The sequence below is a fragment of the Gymnoscopelus braueri genome, assembly GCF_963280865.1.
Source record: "Gymnoscopelus braueri genome assembly, chromosome: 14".
Classification (NCBI taxonomy): domain Eukaryota; kingdom Metazoa; phylum Chordata; class Actinopteri; order Myctophiformes; family Myctophidae; genus Gymnoscopelus; species Gymnoscopelus braueri.
Window position 1 is genome coordinate 24,910,271 of NC_137619.1, and position 11,799 is coordinate 24,922,069.

At 43.3% G+C, this 11,799-nt stretch overlaps 2 protein-coding genes across 2 annotated transcripts; one reads left to right on the plus strand and one right to left on the minus strand.

Annotated features, from left to right (window-relative positions):
- Positions 1–389: 389 nt before the first annotated feature.
- Positions 390–1,912, minus strand: LOC308100573 (zinc finger protein ZIC 2-B-like; the record flags this gene model as incomplete). The annotated part of the gene is made up of 3 exons (XM_080449640.1): positions 390–593; positions 795–958; positions 1,087–1,912. The coding sequence occupies 3 exons, from the start codon at positions 1,910–1,912 to the stop codon at positions 405–407; spliced, it is 1,179 nt and encodes a 392-aa protein (XP_080305766.1). The 3' UTR covers positions 390–404.
- Positions 1,913–3,259: 1,347 nt separating this feature from the next.
- On the plus strand, positions 3,260–11,565 carry LOC308100806 (uncharacterized protein). The gene is made up of 2 exons (XM_080449924.1): positions 3,260–4,513; positions 6,065–11,565. Exons 1-2 carry the CDS (start codon positions 3,940–3,942, stop codon positions 6,688–6,690), a joined length of 1,200 nt encoding a protein of 399 aa, XP_080306050.1. The 5' UTR covers positions 3,260–3,939; the 3' UTR covers positions 6,691–11,565.
- The last annotated feature ends 234 nt before the right edge of the window (positions 11,566–11,799 follow it).

The following is an 11,799-nucleotide window of genomic DNA, read 5'->3' on the forward strand; positions in this document are numbered from 1 at the left end:
GTCAGCAAATGCAAGAGAATGAAACGAGAACATGATTAATCGAGTAAATTCATTTTATTTACAATTGTGAATCATAATACAGTTACAAAAAAACATCATATGAATCACGATAAAAAATAATAACAATGCTCTGTCACAACATGATGCGTAGCCAAAATTTGGATAGCTAATAATACTGACAACAGAACATTAAAAACACTATATAGGCTTTTTTCTTTTTACATGGCGTGGAAAGAATTGCCATCAACACCGCGTGAAGCGTCCATTTGGCTGAAGAAGCCCGCCTCTCCAGTGTCAAAAATTAAGACTTTTTGTTGCCTTAATTGGCACCACAGTCCTGGCTCCTAATTGTCTCTGAGTTCTGAGAATCACTTGCGCTGTTCTTCCCATCGCATGGTGTCGTCTCAGACGTACCATTCACTGAAGTTAGGTGAGATGGCACCGTGAGACCCACTGAGCACCACGGAATCCGGTGACATTTCACCATGCGTGTCCGAACCCGGGGACACCGTGGGAGTGGAAGAGTCGTAACCGCTGCTGGCCGCCGGAGAAGCTTCGGAGATTGACGTCATCGAGGACGAGGACTCGTGAACCTTGAAAGAATAACAAAAAGTCGATCAGTTTTTTGTACACTATATCAGAGACAGAGTTATAGATGAACACTGAGGTTCAGCGGTGTAAAAACACAGCCCTACTCAATACACAAGTGTCCTGTTAAGTCGTGCTATGTCTCACGGAACAAGCCGTGCGTAATGATGAAACTCGTGCGTAAAAGAGCCAAAACGGTTGTTTACCTTCATGTGTTTTCTCAGGGAGCTGGGATGGGTGTAGGACTTGTCACACATCTTGCACACATAGGGTTTTTCGGACGAGTGAACGTGCATGTGTTTCTTGCGGTCACTGCTGTTGGCGAAGCGTCTGTCACAGCCGAAGTAGTCACACATGAACGGTTTTTCCCCTGAGACAGAATAGAAACACACAGAAAATTAGACTCACGTGTCAAACTCGACATTTATACGATATCAAATAAGCATAACATAAAATACATTGCATTAAGAAATGAGGCTACATTAGAACTGTGCTCACCTGTATGCGTTCGCTTGTGTATCTTGAGGTTCTCCGAGCGGGCGAACACCTTGCAGCAGCCGGGGAACGGGCAGGCGAACGGCTTCTCTCCGGTGTGCACGCGGATGTGGTTGACCAGCTTGTATTTGGCCTTGAAGGGCTTGGCTTCGCGAGGGCATTCCTCCCAGCTGCACACATGTCTGCTCTGCTCCGGACCCCCCACGTGCTCCACCGAGACGTGCGCGACCAGCTCGTGCATGTTGCCGTAGGTCTTCCCGCAGATCCGCTGGTCGCTCTGCTCCGGGTCGATCCACTTGCACACCATCTCCTGTTTGATGCACTGTTGCCGCATGTACCGGAAGAACGTCTCGGGGTGGTGGTGGGCCATCCCCATGCCCATGTTCGCGGCTCCGTATTGGCAATAAGGGTCGCCTCTCGCTCCATGGTGGAACTGTTCTCCCACTCCGGCGAGCCTGCCTCCCAGCGCCTGCTCGTGGAGAGCGGGGTACATGAGGTGACCGTGCCCCTGGGGGTCTGCGCCGGCGTGGTGCTGCTGCAGGGAGCCTGCCATGGTCCTGAAGAGGTGCTGGTGGACCTGGTGGTCGCCGACCGGTCCCGCTGGGGACTCGCCCACAAAGCCACGGTTCCTCATCAGGAAGTCCCGAGCGGAGCTGGCGTAGGAGGCCGCGTAAGACGTGCCCTGGGCGGCGAACGCTGCTGCGCCGTGGCCCTGGGGGGAGATCATGTGGTGCTCGGGGCTGAGTTTGAAGGCAGGCGCGGCGCCCATGTGCAGCGGCATGTTAAAATCCATGAAGACGCCAGACTCTCGGTCCATCTGGTGTTGCATTGTCTAGTCAATAGTGCTTTCAAATTCCGAGGTTAATTTAGGCTACTGTAAACCGCACTTACACAGCACGAAGCTGTTGCAACGTAAAAAAAACTCCAATAAAAAGGATTAAAGGCAGGTGTCAAGTCCAAATCAAGATGTTACTCAAGTTGTACTAGGTCAAATCAAGGCAAGACAAAATACAATGTACAGAGAATACTCTTCAGCTCAGTTGTCTGTTAGTCTGTACTCGAGTAAAGTAATTAACTAACTTCTGGGACCTCTGTCCTCTCCTTTTACAACAAACGGGGGTCCCACGGTCTTGTCTGATTGGTCATGCCCACAAATGCCCTGTGTCTGTGTGAGCCAATAAGGAATGTTTACTATGTTATTAGCATAAAACTCCGCCCAGTATGACTTTGGAGGACAGGGAAAGTAGCCTCATGCATAAGCTGAAAGAGTCCCTTGGGCAAGAACTATTTTACATTTCAGCGGCAAAACAAAATAATCAGGCCTTCTCTACTATTGAAAACAATTCAAATTGTGTAGCCGTTGGATGTAAAGGCATTCATGTATAGCCTACTACAAACAATAATACAATAATAATAACCATAGGTTATTGGAGAAATTAGGAACAATTTCTAGGCTACTATTTAAAAAAGTCAGCAAATAAATGCAAGGTTTTACAAAGTTATGAGTGTGTGAGGTGTTGGTGCTGTGTGACACACACACACTTGCAAGTTACTCAAAGTAGCAATGTTTTGTGCTTACTGCTGCCATAAACAGGGCTCCCTCATAAAAGAGATCTTGTGTCTCAATGGGACTGTATAAATAAAGGTCAAATAAAAATAATAAAAACAGTCAGACATTTGGGCTAAAAGGATAACACAAAAAAGTCCTGCATGGGGACTTGTTTCCACTGTGGACCTATCTATGTATTCAATTCATCAACAGCATAAAAATAACACCAAAATAAATATCATCAACAAATATAAAACACTATGGGCTATTTAGGTCTACAATGTAAAAAGGGGGGGAAATAAAAAATGTTGGCAGTGAATACCATCTAGGCTACTTTCAATGGGAAAAGTGGTAGACAAATACCCCGTGGTGTTTGTAGATTCAGGGCTACATGTCCTATTATATTTCAGTGAGTTGCCTGAGCCCCTGCCACAAGACTTGAACTTTGTAAACACAGGGAACTGCAGGGTTGTTTTCATTTGTTAGTATTATTTTAGCCTGCGGAAATCATAGGCCTACATTGATTTTGTGCAGATGACAAAATATTTGGTCACTGACAGTGCCATCTACCTTTGAAATCAGCAAGGAAGGTATATGGTAGGGTAACTCACAGTATCTTTCTCTCTTTCTACCATGAGCATAATCATTCTTTTGATTTTTGCCTTTTTATAGGCCTATTTGGATTGGAATATCAGGGGAAGTGTGTGTCACCTTTTCTCACATAGGCTGTCTCCTCTTCACAGCCGTGGTGTTTTTGTAGTCCTAATGGCGTTCCAGTAGTGTTATAAGATGTTAATAGCGTGTTTTGGCTAAGTCAAATTTGAAATTAATTGAATTGGGGTTGTCTGACCCTATATACTGGCTACCCACATGTTATTATTTATAATGTATTCATAATCACTCCTCGTGTTTATATTCGTCGGTCTCTATATTTATTCAGTGATTATTTGCAGACTGACATGCCAGTGAGACAAGGGAGAGAGCGAGGAGTCGAAAAGGCAAGGGAAGAAGGATGCCGCCTCACAGAAATGGGACACGGCCCACTCTGCTCCTTTTGACTCAATTCCCCTCCATTCACTGTGTGAATAACTAGCATGGAGGGTCTGACTCCCGGGGTCTAACACCGAACAGCGGGGGGTAACAAGACCGCCGCATGCGCCTTTCCCGACATCAAAACGGGCCAGGAAGGGGGGGAAGACAGCGCTAAACGGCTTCCCGCTCGGATCTGACCGATTTTAAGGGGAAAAGCGAGGCATCCACACCGCGAACAGGAGCGGGGGGCACGAAGCAGCCCGCCGCGGTTTAGCATGCAGCGGGCGGCTGTTGTAGCCAGGCACAATGGCCTCGTCTCTCCGCTGGGGAACAACAACTCCGGGGCCTCCAACATCGCTCCGCCGCCCCAGCAGCAGCAGCAACGCGCTAGCACCAACGTCCCAGCCTCCGCTGTCAACGTTCCCGGCGGCGGCGGAGGAGTGGGAGTATTAACGTTAGACGGCCTGTTGGACTTCTCCAGAGGCCCCGTCGTCGTCAAGACGGAGCTGGCGTGCAAATGGTCATGGACCGAGAGCGAGCGGACAACTTCCTCGAGACAAAAGCTCGAGCGGACAACGGCGGTCTGCGAGCAAACTTTCAGCTCCATGCACGAGCTGGTGGACCACGTCACCACCGAGCACGTCGCGGCGGGGCTCGAGACGAGCCTGAGCCATGTGTGCATGTGGGACGAGTGTCTGCGGGGCGGCAAGGCGTTCAAAGCCAAATACAAACTGATCAACCACATCAGGGTTCACACCGGGGAGAAGCCCTTCTCCTGCGCCTTCCCCAACTGCGGCAAGATGTTCGCCCGCTCCGAGAACCTCAAGATCCACACCAGGACGCACACGGGTAAAAAAAAGCGTTTTTACATAGTGTTACATGGAAAACGTCATTTCTTTTTTTTAATGCAACCGTGTCATCATGTTAAAACGGCTGTTTTAAAGATTTGCCGTGTCTGTATAACGAGATGAATAGGGATAATCTTCAAAGTGTTCCCTGGCAGGGATCCCCTCCATGTTTACATGTGGGCTCAATTCGGTACCGATTCCCAACCACGCATCCTTCCTTCCTCCCTTCTTTCCTAACCCCCTTCCTAGAGAATCCAGCGCTCTGCCTGCAGCCCAGGAGGAGTCATGTAAGGTGACCGGAGCCAGCTGTGCAAATCAGGATGCTGCTGTTTCTGTCTGATGATGTAGTGATGAGGACCAGTGGGCCGTTACCATATCAGAATAATTCAGTTAATGCGTGCACATTTATTTTACAAGGTTTGTTAGTAAGGTAACTGTAATAATAATACAGTTTCACCACCCAGTTAAACAGAAAATGACTACATAGGCCTACTGACACTGTATATTCTTCATACAGCAGCTGAATGTAAAACATTTAATAGGCCTGTCCCACAAAACTATGAAATAGTGAATAGGAAATAGAAAAAAAATACAAATATTAATAATTGTTTTTCTTCAAATGGCATATACCACCTTTTGTAGTTGCCATTCAGTGACATAACATGACATTTTCATCTCAATATGTAGCAATCTACACATTAAGTGCATAATGGAGGATTCCTTTCATTTAAATAACTTTAACTGGACTTGAAATATCTTTCAATACAAGGCCCAACATAGTTGTTTGCATGGTGCATATTATTGTGTGTGTGTGTGTGTGTGTGTGTGTGTGTGTGTGTGTGTGTGTGTGTGTGTGTGTGTGTGTGTGTGTGTGTGTGTGTGTGTGTACATGTATGTGAAATATATTTTGTCCTTTTTTTGTATTTTCGAAAATACAAAACAAAATCCTAAAACATTTCCCACTCCTTCCAAAAATGAGGGGTTTCACTTGGTTCACTGTTAACTGTTGTTGTTAGAAATTTGAAAAAGGTCAGTCTATGATGTTAACATGGCCAAGTTGATAGCAGCAAATTCCATCATTCTTTTCACAAAGTAAATATTACATTAAGGTTTTATTCAATTTGTATTTATTTATATTTCATGCCTTGTGTTATACAAATGTAATAGCTCCACATGGTGGCTAAATATTAGAGGAAGATATTCTAATAACAAAAAGCAACATAGATGACTATAGATGCAAATATCAGTTATGGAAGTTACTCGATATATATGTGATGGAATAAAAAATTGTAAGCTACCTCTTCAAAGGTACAATTGCAATTGATTTTATTTAAGAAAACATCTTTCTCAGAAACTAGGCATAAATACAGCAGGGGAGTGCAATATCCTGCTTCAGTAGGCTACTATACAGACTTTGTACAATTTCCATAATGTGTATACGATGTGAAATTTATGTGATAATTGAATATCATACATTTGACTTTTACGGAAAAGCCATAGACACATTCTGAATTTTCTGATCATCAGTATAATGCATGTCTGTGTCTTCCAGGTGAGAAACCGTTCCAGTGTGAGTTCTGCGAACGCCGTTTCGCTAACAGCAGCGACCGCAAGAAGCATTCGCAGGTCCATACAGCCTCCAAGCCCTACGACTGCAAAGCGCTGGGCTGCACCAAGTCCTACACTCACCCCAGCTCGCTGCGTAAACACATGAAGGTCCACATCAAGTCATCACCTACCTCTGAACCCCACGACCCATATGAGTCCCTCGTCCACCAGCCACACCAAACACCTCATCAAGCTCTGCTCGAGCCTCTCGATCTCAAAATGCACCGCCACTCTCCCTCGCACCCAGGCATAAACGTTCGTTTCCCTCCCCTGTTGGATCACGGCATGCTCCGGGAAGTAGACCATAAGCTTCTGCTGCGGAGTTCGTCTCCCGTGGCAATGCCCCTTGACCTTTCACTGTCGGGCCTGGTGAAGAGCCGGCTGGCCCAGCAGCAGCAGAGCTCCCGGACCCAGCGGAGGAGCCAGCGCTCAGTCAACCCGCCCTTACCTCAGGTGTCTAACATTAAAGAGTGGTACGTGTGTACCAGGACTACAGGCCAGCACCAGTTCCCTTTAATAAACCCAGAGGATATCAAATCAGAACCCAGCGATGAAGAGTACAACACGTAGGAGAGACTGACTGATGTTTGAACAACATACGTCAAACATCACCAGATGCAGGTCCAGCCAGAGAATGGGGTGTGTGATAGTTTTGCCACATTTTATTTCCAATGCAGTCTTTGCAGTTGTTGTAGTGGTGGTTAAGTGCAACGCCTTGGTTACGGGGATCTGAATCCATTTGATAATGGGTTTAGTGGCCTCTCTCTGATGGATATAACAATTCTGGTCACTGGAGCCTTGGATCAAAGGAAGCAGGACTCGTCCCTCTTCTATGTAGTGCTAATCGCTACGTCCTTGCTCAGTTGGGCACGTGTACGAAGGTTGTATGATACATAGAAGAGTAGCGATCCTATTTCAGACAGGATTTGAGCCTTGGATACAAGACACCCTACCCTAAACAGATTCTTTCCCAGGTATACTGACACAGCTTTGAGACATACAGTAATTGAGACATACAGATGTAGGAAACAGTAAACGTTTATACATCAATGATCAGAGGCATCATTTCAGAAAAAAAACTAGAGTGTGGCAAAAAAGTATGAAAGAATTATATGACATTGACATGGGGTTCTTACATACAAATAGTACCAAGGAAATACCACCAAGACATCCTGAGGCTACACTAAATACAGAACATTCCATGTGGAACGCACATACAACACTGCACAACATAGGCTACAATATACTTGTGACTGACAGTCACACAAACACACACGGCCACACACACACACACACGGCCCACAGAAAACAGCCGTAAAATTAATTGGAATTTAAGGTCAAATGCAAACGCTTGGGGTGTGTAAATTGCCTATAACCTGGGACCCAATTGACACCCTTGAATTGGATAAGTTGATGGGTGATGCTACATGCCAAGGTGGCCAACTAGAACTATGATAACTAGACTTTTAGAAGTTGAATCCTCTTTTTTCGTCCTAATAAGAAAAGTCTGCTGTGCTCCACTCTTCTAATGCACTTAATATTCTAAATGCGAGTCTCTGTGAGTTTTACAGTACACGTCTAAGAGTTTGCCCTAATTGTGTCAGTATACCTTTCAAAGAGTTCTGTGGGAGGCTACTTTCATGTAGCGTACAACTCCTACTTAGTAACAAGGTGCTTGGTGTTTGTTTCAACAGAGCACCCTATTTTTGTGTCATGCAGTTGTTGGTCGGTTTGGTGATAGCACTTATATATATTGCCAACACTCTCTCTCTCACACACACACACACACACACACACACACACACACACACACACACACACACACACACACACACACACACACACACACACACACACACACACACACACACACACACACACACACACACACACACACACACACACACACACACACACACACACACACACACACACACGCCTACACACACATGTACTTATAATGCAATGTTAGAGTGAACGGGACACAGAATGATTGTAGACTGTTTATTAATTGATTCATCATTCAGATTGGAGCAAAACGATTTAGGGAAGCAATCAAGGCCTTTCTTCCTAAGCCTTGCTTTAGGGAAGGACTAGAATTATAGGTCATAACTCTCGGCACAGACAGCACATAACCAGCACATAATAGATGTTATTCTTGTCCTGCTTGCCATTGTGTTATCTAAAGGGGAACAGCACTCAATTTAAGAATTAATGTGTTCTCTTCCTGTGCTCTAGGTCAGTCCAACTTGTATTTGTGAACATAATTTAGATAATTTCTCTGGCCAGGCAAACAAAAAACTGTGCCACACTCCAGCTCCTAGGAGGTTAAGTGAACTGAGACATAACATCCCATCCTAGTGTAAATTGTATCTGATAATTCGGTTGCAATACTTTGCTTTGTTTTGAATTCCCCCCAAAATCCAGTTCAGTAATGTGAGACCTATTTGTTTCCCACAGCAAACCTCAGTGAAGTGTTTGGCCACTAACCCTATCACTGAATGGTAATTCACTACTTCATAAAATAACTGTCTCGTTAATGACATCACCAGGAAGATAAACCCAAACACTCCTTTAATTGAGAATAAATCAGTTGTGTTTCTCAAATGTCATCGCTTCTATGGCCTTGCTTCCGTTAGTGTCCTTGCCCTTCTGGCTGTAATGATAATAATGTCAGACGAGAGGAAGGACAGAATTGTTAAATTGAGTTTTAATCCCCTTTTGATCGTTATCCGTGTTTTGGCAGCTAGCACATGTGAATAGATGATGATGCATAGGCAACATGGTGAGACAATGTAGATGGACAAGATTCTCTTCAACAGAGACAGATTAGAAAATGGAAGAAAGTCATTGTGGATAACTAATTGGACCTAAGAAACAGTGTAGTAATCATGTTGTCCACAATTGATGATAAAAGGTCCTCTTCATTGGCTCAAAATGTTATCTTATTTCCATTGTATAGTGCATAATAAGCTACATGGCCGTCAATGTAATATTTTTCAGACTTGTATGTTTTAATGAAATTATTACATCATAGTGTTGACATGCCTAGAGTACATACATTGTAGTCTGACTTGTTTGAGTCCCAAACTAATCTGGACACAACTATATTTTAATATGGTTTCAAATAATGTCAAATACATTAGGTGTGCTTGTTACAAGGTGTCTCAAAAGTATACATCTGTCAGTAAATCAAGTGTTCTTCATAATGTTCTCGTATGTGGCCTTCCACATCAGGGTCAGGGTAGCTGAATCCAACTGACCAAACATCAATATCAATAGTTCTTCTCATTTCACCCTCATTGCACCATAGAGTACGTGTCCCCACATGAAATAAACTGAATGCTTAGTAAGAGGTATGCAAAAAGGAGGCAGAGGAGGGCTGTGAAATCACTTGAAAAGCATGGGATACCTGATTGAGGAGATATAGAGCGCTATTGTCGGACAAAAGCCTTGCGTCTTTGAGAAATCTGAAAAAGAAAACGGCCTTATTGCAAACAGCATTTTTGAAATGACGCAAGGATTTTGAAAGGGCTCTATTAGGCCTGAGGTCCTAAAATGTAGTACAGCTGTGTAAAGTTTCAATTCAAGTAAAAGGTAAAAAAAAGAAGAAAAAAAAAGAAGAAGTACTAATCACAATGAAAGAGTAGGAGGCTTTGTAATCATGGAACAACGATGTAAGGAGTTCAACACACCCTGAGTTCATATACTATGCATCACTTCCAGGACTGGGCTCAATTCACTTTAAGTAATGTAAGTGTAGATGAAATGGTCTAGAAAACCCCTTGCATTGTAGAACCAAGTTTTTAAAGAAGTGAGAATCAGTGCTCTGTTTATAGCCCTTTCTATTTTCATCATGTTGAATTGACCCCAGCCCTTATCGTTCTACTAAAACAGGGATATTAGAAGCGTGGAGGAGGGATGGACATGTAGTTAGTGATGCTGCTCATTTGATAGGTCTAAGTATGAACAGATGATGTCTCTTGTCGTAATTCATTTCAATACATAAGACATCCTGAACTGACACACACACATGAAATCAGGCTCGCTCTCTCTCATGAACAGAACTTGTTTACTCATAATTATATGGTGATGTTGTGGAGATTTCTCTGACTGGTGCACAAGACAAGAGATTACACTTAGCGATGTTGGAGAGCGAGGGGTTAGGCCCCAGCACTTATAGGTCAAAAGTCAAATCCAATCATGCAGTCATAGATGTGGTTACAATAGATTTACACAGCAACAGAATATCTGAATTTTTACCCTGTGTGACCCAAGTAGATTTCAAATAAAAAAAATCCATATCTAGTTAGGCCGCCAAGTTCATGTGACTGAATTGAACCCACAGTAGCTGAGTTTACATACTTGCAAATTGGATGTTAACCAAATGCCAAAAATGGGGGCACGATATAGTTATGTCAGAAAGTAAACAGAATGCGTTTTTCAAGAATGTATTACTATTAGGCAAGATGACATCCGAACGATTTATAGCATAATTTATTTAGCAACACAACCTTGTACACCTCAAAAGAAACATTGTGATATCATGGAAATTTTGTAAAACAAAAAAACATTAATGTGTTGTTCCCATTGAGCCTTTCTGATACATGGAAATTCATATAAAAAAACTGGATGAAAACCAGCTTGTGTTTCAAGAACTCAGAGCTCACTGTGTTAAGCTACCATCACATGTCTAGTAGCCTACAGCTGGGTTACACTCTAACCACTTGAGCCCTATATACTTTGTTCTATGATGAATAGCCTATCTACAAGCTCACAATGTGTCGCGATGCGTTGTGAGCTTGTAGATCTGCAATTTTTGCTATTTAAAAATGTTTTATCAATTTTTGACAATTTTCCAAAATAGGGACGTCAGGGTTAAAGTGGTTAACAACGGATCTTCTCTTCCTGTGTAAATGTATCGTTTGTGTATGTTTGAATTAAAAATGTTAATGTGTGTGTGTGCAAGCACACTGAAGAATGAAAATGACAAATACACACTAATGCTCCCGCATCTCGTTATTGTGTGTGTGTGTGTGTGTATATGTGTGTGTGCGTGCGTGCGTGTGCGTGTGTGTGTGTGTGTGTGTGTGTGTGTGTGTGTGTGTGTGTGTGTGTGTGTGTGTGTGTGTGTGTGTGTGTGTGTGTGTGTGTGAAAATGAATGCCGCTTAACACACTCATGCTCCCACACCCTGTGTGTGTATCTGTGTACACGAGTGTATGTATAATGTGTACTTTGTTGAATTCTTGCCATGAAGAGATATGAGACTGTTTACCTTTGTTTTATTATTCTTACTGTTTATTGCTGTATGTGACTGTATGTATGTATGATGAGCTGGACTGAACCTGCTGTGTGGTTGCTGCGATAGTTTTTGACTGTTTATTGTGTTTAAATCTATTTTCCCATGTTTCCTTATTGACTCATTAAATCTTAACATTCAAAAGAGTGGACTGAGTTTAAGTGGCTGACAGGAATGTGCACACACAGACAGTGCAACCAAAAAAGGTTGCAATTGCTAAATTTATTTGGTATAGTATTTATCATGAATTAAAGACAAAAAAGATTAACTTCACAATCATATATTAGCACAGCCTTTGGACAAATAGTTGTCAAGAGCAGTGGTTCTCAAAGTGGATTCTGTGGACGCCCAGGGGTCCCAGTTAAATGAGTTAATCCG